Source organism: Lagenorhynchus albirostris, chromosome X, assembly GCF_949774975.1.
Source record: "Lagenorhynchus albirostris chromosome X, mLagAlb1.1, whole genome shotgun sequence".
Lineage (NCBI taxonomy): Eukaryota > Metazoa > Chordata > Mammalia > Artiodactyla > Delphinidae > Lagenorhynchus > Lagenorhynchus albirostris.
The window spans coordinates 89202689-89224692 of NC_083116.1; the positions used below are offsets into that span (position 1 = coordinate 89202689).

General features: G+C 54.5%; 1 protein-coding gene across 1 annotated transcript; it reads left to right on the forward strand.

Annotated features, from left to right (window-relative positions):
• Positions 1-379: 379 nt before the first annotated feature.
• On the forward strand, positions 380-21545 carry CACNA1F (calcium voltage-gated channel subunit alpha1 F). The gene is made up of 44 exons (XM_060136837.1): positions 380-648; positions 878-1020; positions 1122-1274; positions 1913-2109; positions 2222-2325; positions 2938-3128; positions 3548-3640; positions 3753-3846; positions 4010-4036; positions 4195-4355; positions 5245-5470; positions 6441-6648; positions 6745-6865; positions 6981-7062; positions 8043-8085; positions 8279-8330; positions 8802-8952; positions 9145-9274; positions 9745-9804; positions 9953-10059; positions 10141-10228; positions 10629-10736; positions 10832-10884; positions 11869-12015; positions 12791-12992; positions 13089-13247; positions 14067-14177; positions 14406-14489; positions 15543-15671; positions 16013-16078; positions 16335-16426; positions 16850-17009; positions 17236-17363; positions 17662-17758; positions 17945-18047; positions 18312-18413; positions 18593-18723; positions 18955-19089; positions 19356-19525; positions 19809-19934; positions 20027-20154; positions 20259-20371; positions 20772-20969; positions 21241-21545. Exons 1-44 carry the CDS (start codon positions 380-382, stop codon positions 21469-21471), a joined length of 5673 nt encoding a protein of 1890 aa, XP_059992820.1. The 3' UTR covers positions 21472-21545.
• Positions 21546-22004: the final 459 nt, after the last annotated feature.

The window sequence follows — 22004 nt, forward strand, 5'->3', positions numbered from 1 at the left end:
AGGATGGCTAAGGTTTCCAGGGGGGTCAGAGTCAAGGCCTTGGTCAGGGCAGGGGCTGGGAATGTCAGAGCTGGTCACCTTAGGGTCAAGGGTCAGCATTGGGTGGGGAGGGCCCCAAGGGAATGTGGGGCTCTGAGACCACTCTGCCTGGGTCCTTAACTGTGTCTACCTGAGGCCCTTCGACATCCTCATCCTGCTGACCATCTTTGCCAACTGCGTGGCCCTTGGGGTCTACATCCCCTTCCCAGAGGATGACTCCAACACTGCCAACCACAACCTGGTGAGGCTAGCCCCGCCCCACCCCGCCTCCAGCTAGATACAGCCCCAGTAGAGCCACACCTCAAGCCTTCCAGCCAGGCCCCGCCCCTCTCTGACCCAGATGACCCTCTCCTGCCCAGCCCCACTCTCGGTCCCCGCTACGCTCCTCTTCCCCTACCCCCTGTCAAACAAACCCCACTCCCAAATAACTTCCCGATCTCCCGCCCCCTACCCCCGGCTCCGCCCCCAGGAGCAGGTGGAGTATGTATTCTTGGTGATTTTCACTGTGGAGACCGTGCTCAAGATCGTGGCCTACGGGCTGGTGCTCCACCCCAGCGCCTACATCCGCAATGGCTGGAACCTGCTCGACTTCATCATCGTCGTGGTCGGGTGCGCCTCTGCAAGGGATACCCCCAACCCTAGCTCAACTTCCCACCGCAGGCCCGCTAAATTCGGGGCTCAGGGAAGCGACTGCTTCAGACTGCCTCCATTCGGCAGCCAGAATCAGGAATATGCATTTCCACTTACAGGGACTTGTACTTTTCCGAGGAGAAGGGAGGGGGGAAGGGGGGGTCCGAACGCCTGACCCCCGCCTCCTTGTCCTGTGCTCCCCCATCAGGCTGTTCAGCGTGCTTCTCGAGCAGGGGCCCGGACGCCCGGGGGACGCCCCGCATACCGGAGGGAAGCCGGGGGGCTTCGATGTGAAGGCGTTGCGGGCGTTTCGGGTGCTGAGGCCACTGAGGCTGGTGTCCGGGGTCCCGAGTGAGTGGCTCGTCCCCCGGGCTTGGAGGTAGCGGAGGGGAGAGCGGGAGGGGAGCTGAGCTGACCCCGCCCCTACGTTACCCATCCCTCGCTCCCCACAGGCCTGCACATAGTGCTCAATTCCATCATGAAGGCGCTGGTGCCGCTGCTGCATATCGCACTTCTTGTGCTCTTTGTCATCATCATTTACGCCATCATCGGACTCGAGCTGTTCCTCGGACGCATGCACAAAACCTGCTACTTCCTGGGATCTGGTCAGCAAGCCCACCCCACCCCACCCCCGGGACAGGATACGCCCCCTCCATTGGCTCCTAAGCCCCACCCTGTTCTCAAGGGGACACACGCAAACTCACAACACTTCGCCCCCAAGTTCAGGCTCCGCCCCCAGATAAACAAGTCTTACCCCGCCCCTCCCATATTCAAGACTCCGCCCTCAATTCCAGACTACAACCGCCCCCCTAGCTAATTGCTCCGCCCTATCACAAGTTTCCACTCACAGGTTAAGGCCCTATCCCACACTGAAGACTCCATTCTCCAGAACTGGTCCCAAATAGTCAGGCCTTTTTCATCCACACCCAAACCCCTCTTGGCCCCACCCTTCTTTCAAGAGAGCCTCCCATATTCACAAGACTGCTCCTAGGCTCACGCCTCACTGTTACTCACAAGATTCTGCCCCAAGGTTTACAGTCCCACTCCTCAGATCCCTGTGGTTGGGCTTCACAGCTTCCCAGGGGTTCAGAATTCTGACCCAACACAGTCAGAGGCTAAGGGTTGTCTTTGATTTAGAAAAATCTAGAACCCTGAGGCGAGCTTCCCAGGTAGGCGGGCGTCCAAGGTGGCAACGACTGTGGGTGGGCGTGCTTCGGGTTCCAGAGCTCCAGTCTTCCCACAGACGTAGAGGCGGAGGAGGACCCATCGCCCTGTGCGTCATCGGGATCGGGGCGTGCTTGTACGCTGAACCAGACCGAGTGCCGTGGACGCTGGGCAGGTCCCAACGGAGGCATCACCAACTTCGACAATTTCTTCTTCGCCATGCTGACAGTCTTCCAGTGCATCACCATGGAAGGCTGGACTGACGTGCTCTACTGGGTGAGGTGGACGGCGGGCACACAGTGCAGAAGCTGCACCTGCCTTTCCTCACCGAGCTCGGGCGGGAGTGTCCGCCTACCCTGAGGGATGCATGCCCCTTCTCTCTCCCTAGATGCAGGATGCCATGGGGTATGAGCTGCCCTGGGTGTATTTCGTGAGTCTTGTCATCTTTGGATCCTTCTTCGTCCTCAACCTTGTACTTGGTGTCCTGAGTGGGTGAGGAACCTAGACACCTACCCGGGCCTTCCTTCCTGCCCCTCAGCCCCTGTCCCTTTACTTTGTTCCTGGCAAACTGCTAGGCATCCTTCAAAACCCATTTAAAATACCCCTTCATTCATTCAATCAACATTGAGCATCTACTGTGTGTGAGGCACTGTTTCAGGAATGGAACACGAGACAAAAATCTCTGCCTTCCTGGATATTACATTCTGGTGGGGAGAGACAGACAATAGCAACATACACAATAAATGTGTGTGTGTACATACATACACACACACACATATGTGTAGTGTCTTATATGGAATATGTGCTATGGAAAGAAAGGAAGAGTTAAGATAGGAATGCCGAGATCTTGTAATTACAAATAAGGACAATCAGGACAGGCCTCCTTGAGATGGTGTTATCTGAGTAAAAGTGTGAAAGAGATTGAGCCATGTGGGTATCTGAGGAAAGAGTGTTCCAAGCAAAGGGAACAGCCAGTGCAAAGGCTCCAAAGCTAAAATGTGCTCAGCATATTCAAAGAACAGCAAGGGGGTCAGCGTGACTGGGAGGTGATGGCAAGGGGGCCAGGGTTGTTCCCCCACCTAACCCTCTATTCTCCTCCCTCAGAGAGTTCTCCAAGGAGAGGGAGAAGGCAAAAGCGCGAGGGGACTTCCAGAAGCTTCGAGAGAAGCAGCAGCTGGAGGAGGACCTGCGGGGCTACCTGGACTGGATCACACAGGCGGAGGAGCTGGACATGGAGGACCCCTCAGCTGATGGCAACTTTGGTTCTGTGGCTCAAGAGGGCCAGGCCAGCCACCGTAGGCAATCCCAACCTGGCCCATTCCCTGCTCCACGCATCCTCAGATGTGGGCTGCCCTCCTGAGATCCAGCCCCAGCCCGCAGCAACTCTAGGCCCCTGGGTCTTCCCTGGAGGTCCAGTGGTTAAGACTCCGTGCTTCCACTGCAGGGAGCACGGGTTCGATCCCTGGTCGGGGAACTAAGATCCCACATGCCATGCTGCGCGGCCAAAACAAAAACAAAAACAAAAACAAAAACTCTAGGCCCAGCCTCCGGTTAGGACACAGAAGCCAGACTCAGATACCCTTCCCAGACTGCACCCAGAACAAAGACTCCAAATGGCACACACACACACACACACACACACACACACACACGCACGCGCGGCCCTAACCCCACCCCAGGCCGTGCTCCATCACTGTCCTCCATGTCCCCACAGGGCCGCAACTGGCAGAGCTGACCAATAGGAGACGAGGACGTCTGCACTGGTTCAGTCACTCCACCCACTCCACACACTCCACCAGCAGCCACGGTGGGGGTCCAGCAAGGTTGACAAGGGGGAGGAATGGGTAGGCAGAGGAGAAAGCCAAAGGCAGAACCCTGGGATCTTCATGTGCCGACCTCTTCTTCCACCCTGCGCACAGCCAGCCTCCCAGCCAGTGACACCGGTTCGATGGCAGAGACCCCAGGCGATGAGGAAGAGGAAGAGGGGGCTCTGGCCAGCTGTACACGCTGCCTGTGAGGGCCCCCAGCCCTTGACCCCTGACCCAGCCAGAACCCAGAACAGACCCTGACCCCAATCCTTACTTTAGCCTCCAACCTTGACCTCAGCCCCTGACCCTCGCTGCTGACTGCCTCTCAGCCCCTGACGATGCCTGCCTCCCATCCCCCTCTTTTCCAGAAACAAGATAATGAGAACCAGTGTCTGGTGAGTTGGAAAAGTTGTGTGACTGCTGGACCCCATGACTTTGTGAGCCCCACCTCCAAGCCCTCCAAGCCCCTCATGACCGCCGGGCTCCCCCACCTGAGCCCCCCAGAACAGGCTTAGGTAGGTGATCTCAGCCGGTGGGTTCCCCATCCCCACAGCCGCTGCCTCCGCCGAGCCAACCGGGGCCTTCGGGCGCGCTGCCGGCGGGCTGTGAAGTCCAATGCCTGCTACTGGGCCGTGCTGCTGCTCGTCTTCCTCAACACGCTGACCATCGCCTCGGAGCACCACGGGCAACCCATCTGGCTCACCCAGATCCAGGGTGCACCCCCCAGCCTGCCAGCCCTCTCCCCCAGCCCCCAATTCCTTCCACCCCAGAAGCTCCAATCCAGGATCTCTCGGGTGCCCCACACCCCCAGATACTGCCCTCCTACCCAAGTAAATGCAGAAACTTTAGCCTGTTCCATCCTACCTTGTAGCTTACACTTGCATAGCACTTGCTGTGTGTGTCAAGCTCTGTTCTCAGCACTTTACCTGTACTCACTCAATTTCTCTTCACTGCAACTTTAGGTGAATTAAGTACTAAGGTGCAGTAAGTGACTAATCCCAGGACTCAGCTAGTGAGTGACAAACCCAGGCAGCCTGGCTCCAAAGTCCAGGCTCTTAACACCACACTGTCTGGACAAGTTAAGCCCTCTGTGCCTCAATTTCCCCATCTACAAAATGGGAATAGTATTAGTATCCACTTCAGGGGGTGGCAGGGAGGATTAAATGAGTTAAAGTGAAAAATGCTTAGAACATTGCCTGGCCCACATAAAGCTAACACTTTACAAGTGTTAGCTCTTACTATTATTCACCTTAATCTCAGCCCCCAACCTGAATACTGAGTACACTTCTAATCCCAACCCTCAAACCAGCCCCAGTCCCAACTAAACACCAGATTCTAACTCTACCGTTGAATTGGAGTTTTTCTGTATTCATAGAGACTGACCGAAGCCCACATCCCAGCTCTGCCCCTCGCCCCAGCTCCAAGCCCCTCAAAACCTTGCCCACTGTGACCTACAAACTCACCTGATCCCTAGTCCTAACCACACCACCGGCCTGTGCCTGGACGGATACCAACTACCCCAGATCACCCCATGGCCCCTACCTCCCCACATTTCACCACAAAAAACTGACTAACCCAGTCACCCCTGCCCCTCTCCCCACAGAGTATGCCAACAAAGTGTTGCTCTGTCTGTTCACGGTGGAGATGCTTCTCAAGTTGTATGGTCTGGGGCCCTCTGTCTACGTCTCCTCCTTCTTCAACCGCTTTGACTGCTTCGTGGTCTGTGGGGGCATCCTGGAGACCACCCTGGTGGAGGTGGGCGCCATGCAGCCCCTGGGCATCTCGGTGCTCCGCTGTGTGCGTCTCCTCAGGATATTTAAGGTCACCAGGTGTGTGTGTGTGTGTGTGTGTGTGTGTGTGTGTGTCGGGGGAGAGGACGGGGGCCCCAAACACAGCCCCAACAGCCACCACCCCAGCTCCAATGATGACTATATCCTCATCACCATTCATTTATCAAATATCCATTGAGTGCCTACTGCATACAAGGTGCCCTTCCAGGCCCTAGGGAAACACCAGGAATCAAAGCAGACACAAGTTCCTGCCTTCCTGGAGATTAAAGTCCGCTGGGGAGGGTGTCTACTCCATTTCCATCCCCTTCCTCAGCCTCAACTTCAGCTAGAACATTATTCCCAACCCCATCTCCAAACTCAACTCCATACTCATCCCCGACCCAAACCCCATCCCCCACCCCCAACCATAACACCATCTCTAACCCCAACCACCAACCACTCATCATCCACAAGCTCATTTACAGCCCCATAACCCAAGCCCAAGCCCAAGCCCAAGCCCACCTCCAGCCTCATTCCTAGCTCCCAGCCTCATTCCCATCACTAGCCACAACCCCCACATCCCAAACTCATAACCATCAGCCTATCTCCAAACGCAAACCCATCCCCAGTCCCAGCCCCAATCTCATCCCCATCCATCCTTTCCTCTATCCCAACCCTCAGCCACAGACTTATCCCCGACTCAGTCATCTACAGCTCCAAATATTCCCCAACCCCATCCCCAGCTACAATCCCTAACCCCAGGCCCAACCTGAAACCCAGTTTTAGCTTCACCAACTTCCATATACCCTCCATACTAACCTCATCTCCCCTAATGCCAACACCAACCCCGAATACAACCCTCCCCTTACTTCTTATTCTCACCTCACCCCAACTCCAAAATCACTTCCAACAATGACACAAAAGCTCATCTTAACCCAGTCCGCTCCAGTGCATCCCAAGCTGGAGCCCTGCCCCGGCTCCTGACTCACCACTGGACATGTCAACCCTTCCCCCTCCATCTCTGCTGCAGGCACTGGGCATCTCTGAGCAATTTAGTGGCGTCCCTGCTCAATTCAATGAAATCCATTGCATCCTTGCTGCTTCTCCTCTTCCTCTTTATCATCATCTTCTCCCTGCTTGGCATGCAGCTGTTTGGGGGCAAGTTCAACTTTGACCAGACACACACCAAGCGAAGCACCTTTGACACCTTCCCCCAGGCCCTCCTCACTGTTTTTCAGGTGAGACCTGGAGATTATGGGATGGGTGGGCAAGGCGGGGGGACCCAAGGTTGGGGAAAGTGTCCCAAGAGTTTCACGGTGACCTCCCACCCCCAGATCCTGACAGGTGAGGACTGGAATGTGGTCATGTATGATGGTATCATGGCCTATGGCGGCCCCTTCTTCCCAGGGATGCTGGTATGCGTGTACTTCATCATCCTCTTCATCTGCGGCAACTGTATCCTCAGAGTCTTGGGAGGCTGGATCGTGGCAGGGCTGGGGAAGGATAATGGGGACATGGGCACTCCATAGGCAGGCTGCTTCTCCATCCTTGTAGCCTGAGCTCACCCCAGACATCCTGTTGAACGTGTTTCTTGCCATTGCTGTGGACAACCTGGCCAGTGGAGATGCAGGCACTGACAAGGACAAGGGCAGGTGAGGTCTGGCTCTGCCTCCAAGACAGTCTCTCCCTAGGATCCCTGACTGGGACCCTCCCACACACATCCCACACCACCAGAGATGCCTTGGTCACTCTGGCAATCCCCATCTGCAGATCCAACCTTCCAGTCCTCATTCACTGAACATGCATTTATTGAGCACCTACTTTTTGCCAGGCCCTGTTCTAGATGCTAAAGAGACAGCAGGGGTCAAAGAAGACAGAGTCCTTGCTTTCATGGAGCTGACATTCTAGTTGGGGAAGGCAAGCAAAACAAACAAATTAATATATAATAATATAATTTACTTAAATATATGTTAATAATATGTAATGTAGAAAAAGAAAGCAGAGTAAGAGAATAGAGAGAAATGAAGATTGCTATTTTGGTTAGGGTAATCAAGGAAGGCCTCTATGAGAAGGTGACAGCTAAAGAGAGGCCTGAATGAAGTGGGGGAGTGAGAGCCATGCAAATATCTGGGGAAAGAGCGTTCAAGGCAAGGGGAGAGCAAGTGCAAAGGTCTTGAGATGATAATATTCTTAGCACATTCAAAAAACACCATGGAGGGAATTCCCTGGCAGTCTAGTGGTTAGGACTCGGCTATTTCACAGCTTTCACCCGGGGCCCTGGGTTCGATACCTGGTCTGGGAACAAGGAGAGTGGTAGGAGGTGAGCTCAAATGGGGGGAATAGAAAAGCCAGATGAAGGGCATTCTGGGCCATGGTGAGAACTTTGGGTTTTGCTCTGAGTGGTGGGAAGCCATGGGAGGGGTGTGAGCAGAGGAGGAGGAATGTATCAGATGTAGAATTTAACAGCATCCCTCCTGCTGCTGTGAGAATAGACTAAGGGGATGAGGGAGGAAGCAGGGAGGTTGTATGGGACCTGAGAAAGGTCTGTTCTGATTGCAATGACCCCCTCCCTTGGCCTTGCCTATCTGCTTCGATCCTTAACAGTCACCTCCTCCCCAATTTCCTCGCACAGGGAGAAGAACACTGAGGAAACTCCACAGGAGAATGGAGCACTGGTGAGTTAGAGGCCTGGGCACTGTCTACACCTCCCACTACCACCAATATCTGTCTATGCGTGTGTGTCTTTATCCCGCATCCTCTGCCTATTCATTCCTTCTTTATTGTGTCCCTCCCATGCCTCCCCTGTGTCCATCCCCCCATCATCGATGCCTACCCCATCATCAATGACCCCCATCTTCCTGTCCCCAGGTGCCTGGTGGGGAGAATGAGGAAGAGGAAGGTGCAAAAAATGAAGGAGCAGGCAAGTGGGAAAGACCAGGTGGAAGAGGTATGGGACCTTGGGGACAGCACCCAGGTGGAGCTCGTGACCCCTGAGACCCTCCTCTCTGGAGAGCAGCCTTCTCCAACATCATCTTAAAAATAATGGGCTTGGTGTGTGGCCAGGAACATTTGAGACGCTGAGATTAGAGAAGAGAAACAGACGTTTTGTTTTACTGCAGAACTTCTCAGAGCCTTTATTATAAATAGTATGTATATGACTGAAGATGGTAATGTGCGTTCAACACACATTTACTGAGCCCCTCCTGTGTCCCATGCACTGTTCTAAGTGCTGAGGACACAACAGTGAACAAAACAGTCTGAAATCCCTTCTCTGAGGAGCTGACACTCTAGCAGGGAGATGAGAATTGACCACGTGACAAGCACTGTTCTAGGTGCTTTACATACATTTTCTCAACTAATTCTCTCTCCTTTGATCTTCTTCTGCTGCCAGGCATGGAGGAAGAGGAGGAGGAGGAGGAGGAAGAGGAGGAGGAGGAAGGGGGTGCAGGGCATGTGGAACTCCTGCAGGAAGTTGTACCCAAGGAGAAGGTGGTACCCATCCCTGAGGGCAGCGCCTTCTTCTGCCTCAGCCAAACCAACCCGTGAGTGCTGCGAGTGTACAGGGAGTTGGGGCAGGAGGGGCTGGGGCAGGGGGAGGACCAGGGAGCAGCCAAGGCTCGGGGGGGGGGGGCGTGCACGGCCTTATGCAACAGGGCCCATGCTGTGTCTCTCGGGCTCCCCCAATCAACTCTGCGGTCCTGTGTTCTGACCATGGACCATTCCCCACTCCCCAGGCTGAGGAAGGCCTGCCACACCCTCATCCACCATCACGTCTTCACCAATCTTATCCTGGTGTTCATCATCCTCAGCAGTGTGTCCCTGGCAGCTGAGGACCCCATCCGAGCCCACTCCTTCCGCAACCACGTGAGCCTTGGGCTGGGGACTCAGGGGACACTCCCAAGGGTGTCCTACTGTGCACAAGCTGGGGCCAGGGTGGAGGCAAGGAGAAGACCCCTAGCTGGGCAGAGAGAGAGGAGCAATAATGGCAGCTGCAGCAGTGCCAGCCTTTATTATGAGTGCAACACACTTGGGGAAGCACCAGGGAGGTGATCAGTGTTTGGCAGAGGGGGGAGCTGTGCTCAGAGGTTGAGCAGACCAAGGGCGCCCATGTAGCTGAGTAGAGGCAGAGGAACCCAAATCTGAACCCTTGTCTTTCTGGTGGCCAAGGCTTTTGCCTTGTAGAAAAGTCCTTGATGATGATGATGATGGGAGAGAGAGAGAGAGGGAGGGGAGGAGAGAGGGAGGGAGGGACAGCAAAACTTACTGAGAGATACACACAGCTAGGATCCCCCTCAGCCATGACTCGGTGGCTCCCCCTCTTTCTTGCCCCCCAGATTCTGGGGTACTTCGATTATGCCTTCACCTCCATTTTCACTGTGGAGATTCTACTAAAGGTGACTAATGGACCCCCCATCATACCCCCAGTTACCCCAACCTACTTCCCATCCATCTCTGCAGCCCATCTCTCCTGCTTCCATCCCCAACTCCCCTCTCTTCCCCGGATCTGGGGTCTAACTATCCTGATGGCCCCCTACTCCCCAGATGACAGTGTTTGGGGCTTTCCTGCACCGTGGCTCCTTCTGCCGTAGCTGGTTCAATCTGTTGGATCTGCTGGTGGTCAGCGTGTCCCTCATCTCCTTTGGCATCCAGTGAGTGACACCTGCCTACCCCATTCCTCCAAGAGCCAAGGCCAGGCCTGGGCCATGGCCTGAGGACTGCCCCCTCCTCAGCTCCAGTGCCATCTCGGTGGTGAAGATTCTTCGAGTACTCCGAGTATTACGGCCCCTCCGAGCCATCAACAGGGCCAAAGGACTCAAGGTAATCCCATCCCACCCAAATCCATGGGACCCAGACCCTGCCCCGCCCCTGGGGCCAGGATCACTGATCCGACTGACCATTTGCAGTGATGCATGACCACATAGCCTGGCCACAATGTGTAACCACACGGCCCTGACCACTGGCCATGTGGCCTCATCCATGTTCCTTACAAGTGACCATCCATTCCTTACCAAAGGCCACGTTTCTGTGATCCAAGTTCCTGACATGTGGCCACATACCCCTGTCTGGCAAACACATTTCCCGTTGGTACCCACACATCCTTCACCCAAGACCACATGTTCCTGACCCAAGTCCCTGAGCTCCATCCATGCCCAGAGTCCTTGCCCTGTGGCCACCGTGGCCTGCGGTGTCCATGAGCCATATCTGTGGGTGTCTGCAGCACGTGGTGCAGTGTGTGTTCGTGGCCATCCGGACCATCGGGAATATCATGATTGTGACCACGCTCCTGCAATTCATGTTCGCCTGCATTGGCGTGCAGCTCTTCAAGGTGGGAGGAAACACTGGAGGGAGGCCCAGGCATGAATCAAGGCACGGGGCCGGGGGATGAAGGGTGAATCTGCTTGACAAATATCCTCTCTGCAGGGGAAATTCTACAGTTGCACTGATGAGGCCAAACACACACCCCAAGAATGCAAGTGAGTGCCTGAAACCCTGCCCTCCATGGAGCCCAGGACCCTCCTAAAGTCCAAAGAGGCCCCTAGATCTCATCCAGGCCTCTAAAACCCCTAGATCTTCCTCCAAAGAACTGCAGAGACCCCCCAGATTTTATCAAGGCCCCCAAGACCCCAGAATTCCTCAAGACCCAAAGATACATCCCGAGAATTCTCCCAAGAACGGCAAAAGCCCTCAGACATCACCAGTCCTTAAGAGGCCCCCCCAATAACCGCCCAAAACCCCTCTCCACATTCCCCAGAGTTACCTACATTCCACTCCAGAATCCCAACCATCCCCAAACACCCGACCCCCACCACCAAGTCCCCAGCTTCCGTCTTGAGACTCCTACAGAGGGTAATAGTTCGCTGAAATGGTTCGCTGAACCATTCTTGGTTCAAATTCGTCTCATGAGACTTGGTTACATTCCTTAACCTTGATGAGTCCCATTTTCCTCAACTGAAAAATGGGGATAAAAAGAGTGTGGATTTCACAAGGTTGTTGTGAGGAGCAAATGAGTTACTACAAAGAGAGTGTACTACAATGTAAAGTTAGTACATGTAAAGCCTAGCACAGTGCCTGGCATATACTTAGTGCTGATAAATGTTGGCTGTTATTTGTATTGCTTTTTCCTGGATGGCAATGATGGTGATAATAATGTTGCTGACAGCTAACGTATACGGCCCCAACAATATGCCAGACACTGTTCTCATTGATTAACAAAATTAATCCTTGTAACAAGCCAGGAAATACGTTCTGTCATTATCCTTATGTCATAAATGGGGAAAACTGAAGCACAGAGGTTAAATGCCCAAGGTCACCCAGCCAGTAAATGGAAGGGCAGGATTGGAACCCAGGCTATCCAGCTCCACCACTATGCCCTGCTGCCTCCGTACTGGAGACACCAGTCCCCATTCCACAGCTCCCTACCCCTCCTCACCCACCCAGCATGTCTGCAACATCCACAGGGGCTCCTTCCTGGTCTACCCCGATGGAGATGTGTCAAGGCCCCTGGTCCGGGAGCGGCTCTGGGTCAACAGTGATTTCAACTTTGACAATGTCCTTTCAGCCATGATGGCCCTGTTCACTGTCTCCACCTTCGAAGGCTGGCCTGCGTGAGGGGCAGGGCCCCAGGGATGGGCAGGGGACTGGGCAAGAGTCTTTAGGGGATTGGCTTTGGATATCCTGGGGATGGGTGGAAGGGTAACTTGGGATGTGAAGAAGGTCTCTGGAGAGTGGATAGGGTTTTCTGGGGACTGGTGGGTGTATCAGATGACTAGGTGGGGATCTCCCAGAAGTTGGCCGGGGGTGCTTAGGGGACCTGGGTGAGGGGGCCTCCAAGAATTGGGTTAGAGAGGTCTCTGAGGCACTAGGTGGAAGTCTAGAGAGGACTGCGTGGGATTTAGTGGGGGTACCAGATAGAGGTCTGGGGGGACTGGGTGGAGGTCTTGGAGGAGATGGAGCTGGAGATTCAGGGGTTTCCAGATAGCTGCACAAGTCTTTGGGAGTACTAGGTGGGGGGGCGAGGGAGCAAGGAATTCAAGTTGATAGGACAGGGAACTTAGAGATCTTTGGGGGCTTGTTGGGGAGTTCTGGGGATCTGCATGGGGATCCTCAGATGGCTGGAGGAGAACTGGGAGTCTGTGGGAACTTAAGGGATTTGGGGGTCTTGTTGGGCCTGCATGGGGATTCTCAGGAAGGTTGGATGGGGATCTCTAGATCTCTGGAGGGCTGGGCTTTGGGAGTCTTTGAGGGCCGGGTGTGTAGGTCTCAGATAGTTAGGTCAGGGGATTTGGGGATCTTTGGGGATATTCTGGGGTGCCTAAGGTGTCTGGGGACAGGTCTGAGGTGTCTGGGATATCCCTTTACTTGCCTCCACTGGCTCCCCAGGCTGCTATATAAGGCCATCGATGCAAACGCAGAGAACAAGGGCCCCATCTATAATTACCACGTGGAGATCTCAGTGTTCTTCATTGTCTACATCATCATCATTGCATTCTTCATGATGAACATCTTTGTGGGCTTCGTCATCATCACCTTCCGTGCCCAGGGCGAGCAGGAGTACCAAGACTGTGAGCTGGACAAGAACCAGGTGACCTCCGACCCCTGATCCACCAACCCCCCACCCCCACCCCAGTTCCTTGCCTCGGGACCCCACTGCTCACTCATGCCTTGCACCTATATGCAGCGCCAGTGTGTGGAGTATGCCCTCAAGGCCCAGCCACTCCGCCGCTATATCCCCAAGAACCCGAATCAGTATCGGGTGTGGGCCACTGTGAACTCTGCTGCCTTCGAGTATCTCATGTTCCTGCTCATCCTGCTCAACACGGTTGCTCTAGCCATGCAGGTCTGAGCTCCCCACCCTGATCCCGCCAGACACCTGACCCTATTCTGTCTGCACAAATCCTTGAGAACTGTCAGGAATGCTTTAGGCTGCAAGTAACAAAATCCCCAACTGACAGAGACTTAAGCTTTAAAGATATGTGCCACATATATTCAAATCAAAGGCCGATAATCATAAGTTGTATCCTGATTTCAGAGATGTGAGAATGTGGGAAAAATGGCAGATGGCAAATGTAAGTTGTCATTGACTGTGAAATGCACCCCAATTTCAGAGATTCTAAACTGTGAAAAGATGTGTATCCTTGGAGTCAATGAATTATGATAGTTACCTCACATAGCAAGCAGTGCAGAGGTAGGCTGTTTGCTCATTGCTCATCAGGGACCCAGGCTCTGTCTTTCTGCTCCACTATTCTTAGTAAGTTGGCGTTCATTCTCATGATTGTTGCTTCATGGCCACAAGTTGGCTGCCACAGTTCCAGATATCAAAACCACACTCAGAGAAGGAAAAAGGAAGGAAGCTTGCACCAAGGGACTCTCCTCACTCGACCCTTTTATTGGAAATCAAAAATATTTTTCACAGAAGCTACCCAAGCAGCAGCAAGCTTATGTTTCTGTCAGAACTAGCTGCAAGGAAAGCTAGGAAATCAAGGGCTGGGCTTTCCAATATCCATAATGGGAGGCGGACAGTGTGAGAGGTTTGGCCAACCCATAGTGCTACCACATCCCCAGACTTACCTCAGTCCAAGACAGAGAATATTTGGTTGGGGTGTGGGGGGGAATCTCTGCCTCAGGCTATGTCCCCACATCTGATTTTCTTCCCCAGCACTATGAGCAGACTGCTCCCTTCAACTATGTTATGGACATCCTCAACATGGTTTTCACTGGCCTCTTCACTGTTGAGATGGTGCTCAAAATCATCGCCTTCAAACCCAAGGTACCCCCAAGGCCTAGACCCATTCCTTAGGGTGGAACTCACTGCATAGCTCTCAGGGGGGCAGCAACCAGGGAGTCATGAGACTAGGGAGGAAGAGGGATCTAGATGCAGCCTTATCATGTGATCCAGCCTACACCCTGCCTCCCCAATGCCCCCAACCACTACTAGCCCCATACCCTAGCTTGCTAGCTCTGAGAAGACAGGGCACTGCTTTCCTCCTGTCTACAGCATTACTTTACCGATGCCTGGAACACGTTTGATGCTCTTATTGTGGTGGGCAGCGTAGTGGACATTGCCGTCACTGAAGTCAACGTGAGGACTGGCTCTCCACTAACCCACTCACCCCCTGCCAACCTTCCCTCACCTCAACCCCAGGGCTTTCTTTCACATGGGGAGGTGGTTCCCACTCACATCCACCCCACTCCTGGAGACTCAGAGCTCCTCCCTCTAGCTCTATCTCTTGAGTCCCTATTGGGTTCAGCCAAAGCCCCCTTCTACCAGCTCCCGCTCATTCATTTGCAAGCTATCCTCTGGCTCCAGCATCTCCTAAAATGACTCTCCTGTTATTTCTATTATTTTCTTCATTGCCTCATTGCCCCCTCCATTGGTCCCATCATCTCCACCAACTCCTGCTTTGACTCCATCATCTCCTCTGATTCCTTCATTGGCTCCATTTCCTCCACCGATACCATCGTCTCTGACACTGGGTCTTTCACGGTTCTGTCATCACCACTGACTGCACGGTTGGCTCCATCATCTCTTTCACTGGGTACTACATGGTCCTCCATTGACAATGCTGCTGGGTCCATATCTCCATCACTGGCTTCTCCATTGGATCCTCCATCGGTTCTCTCATCTCCATGAAACCACCGGCTTCATCATTTCCTCCATTGGCTCCAATATCTCTCCACCACCATCTCCTGTGCCCTCTCCTCTACCTTTCACCCTCATTACCAACTTTTCCTTCAACCATCCTGATCCATTACCACGTAACCTTCCTTATCATCCCTTGGATAATAACTCTACCATCCATTATCCCCCGTATCTCCTCCATCATTTCTCTCCTGTTCATTGGCCCTGTGATCTCATCATCTCCTCCATCACCTCTGTTTTGGCAATATCTCCGCGCAGAATGGTGGCCATCTTGGCGAGGTAGCCCCCCACCCCACCTCACAACAGGGACTCTCTGCCTCTCTCTTCACCAACCCTCCTTTCCTTTCTTCCCAAAAGTCCTTAGAAATGCTCCCTGACCACCCTGGGGCCTGGGTTCTGAGGGATTTGGAGGCTGGGAGGGCCAAAGCATGAGACAGGGAGGTGGCTGGGGCAAATGTGGACTGAGCATACCCACCACACGCCCAACCCCAGAGCTCTGAGGACAGTTCCCGCATTTCGATCACTTTCTTTCGCCTCTTCCGAGTCATGCGGCTGGTCAAGCTTCTCAGTAAGGGTGAAGGGATTCGCACATTACTCTGGACATTCATCAAGTCCTTCCAGGTAACTCCCCCACTCCTTTGTTCACCCCTCATCCCCACTTCACACCCTCAGCTTGTCCTTTTACTGCCCCCAGAACTACACCTTCCAGCATGCCATACCCATGTGCAGCTTACCATTTCCAGTTTTCTCTCTTTTGTGGGCTCTCAATTCCCAACACGTCTTGGCCTCACTGACCTTACTCTATTGTATTTAATACTGTGTCCGTATTTGGGAGACCGTGGCAGTCATGGGCACTTTGGGGATGGACCACATCTCTCAGCAGGCCCCGGGTTGAGTGCATTCTGGGCCTTAACAGTTCTCTGCCTGGACCTGAGTATCTATCCTCCTCTCCACCCCCATAGGCCTTGCCCTATGTGGCTCTTCTCATCGCAATGATATTCTTCATTTACGCAGTCATTGGGATGCAGGCAAGTGAGAACCCTGGGGAGCATCCCTCAGGCACTCCTCTGTTGAGGGGGGTTAGATAGGAATGAGCCCAAAGTGGGGGTAGAAAGACAGACAAGCTGCACCACCCTGAGTCAGTCCATACATCTGTGAAATGGGATCAGCAGTGCCTGCTTGTCAGGGTTATAAGGATCCTTTGGGTATTAGGTGTTGTGAAATGGATGGGAACCTGTAGGGGCACGGAGTCACCCCTCTGACACAGCCCCTGTATGCCCACAGATTTTCGGCAAGGTGGCTCTTCAGGATGGCACACAGATCAACCGAAACAACAACTTCCAGACCTTTCCACAGGCTGTGCTGCTTTTGTTCAGGTGACACACACACCCTCTCCCCTGCTGCTTTGATCTCCAGCATGCTTTTGGGTACCCACACATCCTCTCTGGGCCCCAGACTGCCTGAGCTATGGAAGTAACAGGACAGCATGGGGCTCCATATTGCCTGAGACCTTTTCTGGCTGTGTTCTAAAGAATCTTTTAGAATATTCTAGCCTCAGCCATCCTTTTTCTGGCTGCAAGACGTGTACCTTTCATAGGCCTCAGCACCCCCTCTGTAAAATGCAAACATGATCGTCATCAACATGGCCACACCAGCTTTTAAAATATTGAAACGCTGTTTTTACCAGATGTAGCCCCTGGTAAGAAATAGGTCATATCCTCACCCCTCTGGCCCCCACAGCGGCCCTTGTCATGACTTCATAGCCTCCCCCCAAGATGGCACCACTGTGTGACCCGCAGGTGTGCTACTGGTGAGGCATGGCAGGAGATAATGCTTGCCAGCCTTCCTGGGAGCCGGTGTGACCCTGAGTCTGACTTCGGCCCTGGTGAGGAGTTTAGCTGTGGTAGCAATTTTGCCATAGCCTATTTTATCAGCTTCTTCATGCTCTGTGCATTCCTGGTAAGGACCAATCCCCACAACCACCACTACTGCCCCGGGGGCTGGTCCTGATGGGGATGAGGTGGGGAGCCCAGATCTTCAGAGCGGGTGAAAGGGCTGGCCTGACGACAAGATTAACCCGGGGACTCATGACCCAGTGACCATAGAAGCTTACCTCCGCCTCCCACCAAACCCCCCATACTCTTCTCTGCCCTTCACCTAACCTCTCCTACTCACTGGCCCACAGATCATAAATCTCTTTGTGGCTGTGATCATGGACAACTTTGATTATCTAACCAGAGATTGGTCCATCCTGGGCCCCCATCACCTCGATGAATTCAAGAGGATCTGGTCTGAATATGACCCTGGCGCCAAGTATGCCCTCTGACCCCATACCTGGGATACCAGAGGACAGTGCACTGCCTCACAGTCCTCCAACTCTGGAACCTCTGACCTATGCCTCCCATTACCCAGGCAGTAGATGCCCCAAGGTTCCCACTGCCCTTGTCCTCTGCCTTTTCCCTTCCCCCACTGACTGCCCTCCAGTTCTTCCCTGGCAGACTATGGGGTGTTGGTGGGGCGAGGGAGTGATGAGCTGGTAGGGCCTTGAGTAAGGACCAGAGGGGGTGTCTCCAACCCAGTAGTGCCTCTCTTCTACCCCCACCTTCCCCAGAGGCCGCATCAAGCACCTGGATGTGGTTGCCCTGCTGAGACGCATCCAGCCACCCCTGGGATTCGGGAAGCTGTGCCCACACCGAGTGGCCTGCAAGGTCTGTGCACCTGCCCACCACTGCCTCTGAGAGGACTGTCACCACACAGCAGGGGTGGGCAGGGACCCTGCCTTGGGTGGGGAGGGGGTGTTTGGTGGCATCCTCAAAGGTTTCTGCCCTTGGGCATCACATGCCTGCATCCCTGTCATTTGCCCAAAATGGGTTCCATGTCCCTGGTGTGCACAGAGACTTGTGGCGATGAACATGCCTCTCAACTCAGATGGGACAGTGACATTCAATGCCACACTCTTTGCCCTCGTTCGGACATCCCTGAAGATCAAGACAGAAGGTGTGTGGGGAGGAGGGGGAGGGGCAGGAGTGGGAGGGTCCCTGGGGAAGGTGCAAGGAGCAAACTAATTGAGAGATGGGCCCCACTCTTAGCTCTGAACCTCAAAATAGGTGACTTTGCCTTCTCCAGGCTTGTTTTCCCACCTGTCCAACGGGGGCGGTGTTTGGCTGCGGTAGAAGTTTGTGACGCGCCCTCCAACAGTGAAGGAGTGGCTGTGAAAGCCTCTTCCTATTGGCTCATGCCCCACATCCTCTCCCCATGCAGGGAACCTGGAGCAAGCCAATCAGGAGCTGCGGATTGTCATCAAAAAGATCTGGAAGCGGATGAAGCAGAAGCTGCTAGATGAGGTCATCCCCCCAGCTGACGGTGAGCTAGCTCCACCCCAATTCCTTAAGCCTGCCTCTGAATGTCAACGATTGCTCACCACCACCAAACCATCACTGGCTGGAGAGGGAGGGGTGCAGGGGGAGAGTCCAAGCTTTGATGTGGGGGTGTGGGGAGCAGAGGACTCCTGTGTGACCTTGCCTCCTCTCCCTTGCTTCCAGAGGAAGAAGTTACCGTGGGCAAATTCTACGCCACATTTCTGATCCAGGACTATTTCCGCAAATTCCGGCGGAGGAAAGAAAAGGGGCTACTAGGGGCCGAGGCCCCCCCAAGCACCTCCTCTGCCCTTCAGGTCTTGGGAGCAGGGTCTGAGCTGGGGGGGGGGTATGTGGGAGCTCTGTGGCTGAGGCTGACTGCCTTCTTGATCTCATGGAACCCATGTCACAGATGAGGAAACTGACCCAGGACCCACAGAAAGTCAGGGGTGACTGTGGGGCTCCTTCCCCCACCCCACACTCCTGCTCAGGGACAGGGAAGTTTAGACCCTGAGCTACCCACTTCCCTGTTTTCCCACCCCCCACAGGCTGGTCTGAGGAGCCTGCAAGACTTGGGTCCTGAGATGCGGCAGGCCCTCACCTGTGACACAGATGAGGAGGAGGAGGAAGAGGGGCAGGAGGGAGAGGAGGAGGAAGATGAGAAGGACCCGGAAACGTACAAAGTAAGGACAATAAGCTTTCACTCCCCCAGGAACTCTTGATTGTAAAATACTCCCTCAACCCCCCGAGTGATTTCCATACTGCGTCTGGGAGGAAGTCCCCCAGAGAAGACCCCCTGCAATAGACAAATGTTTTTTTGGTACCTACCACCCACTGTTGGAGGGCAAGAGCCAGATTTGGCCCCTGGGGAGCTCACTGGAGACACACTATTTGACCAAGTGACTTAGTTATAACCTGGATGCAATGCTCAATCCTGTGATTTCCACAGGCCCCAGTGGGCTCCCAGCCCCCATCTCGCCGGAGCTCTGTGATTTCTGTGTCTCTGCCTGCCTGGGACAAACCACCAGATTCACTTTCCCTTGGGCCCAGTGACGACGATGGGGGTGCTCCCAACTCCAGACAGTCCAGTGTGCCCCAGGCTGGGTCCCACGCCCACAGGTATGGCCAAAGGTCTGCAGGAAGATTGTGAGGGAAGGCAGGGACTAGCCACTTTATGGGGGTACTTCAGGGGGCAGAGGGTTTTTCCAGTGAGACAAACATCTATTAAAAGAAAGCCCATGTCTCCTTTAAAGCGATGACAGGTTAATTTTATGTTATGTGAATTTTCCCAGTTAAAAATGTCTAGTGTTTCTGTAGAAGGTAGGACATGAAATGAGAAGGGACCGGGCCCAGGGCCACACTGGGGGTATCTGGTCTGCCTAACTTGCCTCACTTTCCCCAGGAGAAGCTCTGGGGTTCTCATTTTCACCATTCCGGAAGAAGGAAGTTCTCAGTCCAAGGCAACCAAAGGGCAAGAGAAGCAGGATGAACAAGAGGAAGTCCCCAGCCAGCACTCTGGCCACGACACGTAGGATGAGCCCATGAGCCACGTGCGAGAGGGACGGCACCCCATCGCGCATGCCCAGGCTTGAGCTCACCCCAGCCCTCCCTCCCAAACAGGCTCTCCTACCTAGATGAGCAGGCAGGGACTCCCCCACGCCCCATCCTTTTGCCACCTCACAGACCCCAGAGATACGTGGATGGCCACCAAGCACCACGCCGCCGTCTGCTGCCCCCAACACCTGCAGGTGAGAGTGGACATGGGTCCTGGGGGGCCCCATGGGCCATAAGGGCAGAGGGCTAGGGAGGCACTGACATTCCTCTTTGCCCCTGGTACCCCCCACACCCCCAGGCCGGAAGCCTTCCTTCACCATCCAGTGTCTGCGGCGCCAGGGCAGTTGTGAAGATTTACCCATCCCAGGCACCTATCATCGTGGGCGCAACTCAGGGCCCAGCAGGGCACAGGTGAGGTGGGGGAGGGGGGCTGAGGCCCGGAGGGGTGGGGGGCAGCCTAGGCTGAATTTGTCAAACACACTACATATCGGGCCCTTCTGAAGAAGGGGGCACATGTGAATTCACACAGTCCTCACTGTGCCTGTGAGGTGGGTACTGTTACTAGCCCCAGTGTACAGATGAGGAAACTGAGGCCCAGAGAGGCTTACTCAAGATCTCACAGTTAGTAAGTGGCAAAGCTGAGATTTAAACCCAGGCCTTCTATGCTCTGAAATAAACCCAAGGCTGATGTATACCCATTCAATTTGACTCCAGTTGTGTTTGGGGGGTAAGAGGTAGGCACAGGAGTGATTCCTAGATCCTCATGCCCTACCCATCAACCACTATGCTCCTGATGTTTATTCTGGTCCAGGGTTCCTGGGCAACCCCTCCTCAGCGGGGCCGGCTCCTATACGCCCCACTGTTGTTGGTGGAGGAGGGTGCAGCAGGGGACGGATACCTCGGCAAATCCAGCAGTCCACTGCGCACCTTCACCTGTCTGCACGTGCCTGGAACCCACTCAGACCCCACCTATGGCAAAAGGGGCAGTGCTGACAGCCTGGTGGAGGCTGTGAGTCCAGAAGGGGAGGGGGCCGGAGGGATGGGAGAGAAGGGGAGAAGGTGGGAGCTTGGGAAGGAGGGTCCCCAGTCTCTGTGTTGTGTATGTAGCTATCCCTTTGCTCTGTGACTTCTGCTCAGCAAGATGTGTGCCCCACTGTCCCCCACTGACTTCCCTGCGTGCCCTCACGGGTTCATCACTCTTCCACACCAACCCCTCTGTGCACACTGCTCCGACTCCATGCTGTGCCCTCTGTCAACACTGATCCCATCTGTGCCCCCAGGTGCTCATCTCCGAGGGCCTGGGCCTGTTTGCCCGAGACCCGCGCTTCGTGGCCCTGGCCAAGCGGGAGATTGCAGATGCATGTCGCCTGACACTGGACGAGATGGACAGTGCCGCCAGTGACCTGCTGGCACAGGGCACCAGCTCACTTTATAGTGACGAGGAGTCCATCCTCTCCCGCTTTGATGAGGAGGACCTGGGAGACGAGATGGCCTGCGTCCATGCCCTCTGAATTCCCATCCCTCCCCCACTGCTCAATAAACCTCCTGCCCTCCCTTCCTCAGAAGGAGACCGGCATGGACCACACCCCTGGATTTTGGTGTCTTTGCACTGGAGGCCTGGGGCTGCCCAGCGGTCCTCATCTATCCATCCCCTGTTTCAGCCCTGAGCCACTGCCCACACGCGGGTATTTCCAGAAACCAGGACAGCCGGGCCTGATTATTCAGCGTCAGGGAAGGAAGGAGGAGGAGGGGAGGCGGAAGAGGCAGCAGCCAAAAAAAGCTGGAGACAGAGTGGAGGTGGTGGGGGAAGGGAGGTTTCTGGACAGATGGAGGAAAGTGGAGAGAGTGAGGATGTGTGAGGGCTCGGATGAGGGGTGGGGGAAAGTCAGAGATTCCACAAGGGGTCAGGCAGATCAGACTGGGGCAGGACAGATGGATCGAAAGGAAAGGATAAGGAAACCTCCAGGAGAGTCCTGCCAGGAGAAAGGCCTGGAGGTTAGAACTGTGATGTATCCTCTGACAGCACGAGGAAGGGAGGCTAAAT

Excerpts from the sequence above, each read along its gene's own strand:
- CACNA1F (XM_060136837.1), top strand. The coding sequence starts at position 380 with ATGACCCTCTCCTGCCCAGCCCCACTCTCGGTCCCCGCTACGCTCCTC. Across the intron at positions 2,326-2,937 it reads GTACTTGGTGTCCTGAGTGG|AGAGTTCTCCAAGGAGAGGG; the intron begins GTGAGGAACCTA and ends CTCCTCCCTCAG. Across the intron at positions 17,364-17,661 it reads GAATATGACCCTGGCGCCAA|AGGCCGCATCAAGCACCTGG; the intron begins GTATGCCCTCTG and ends CACCTTCCCCAG.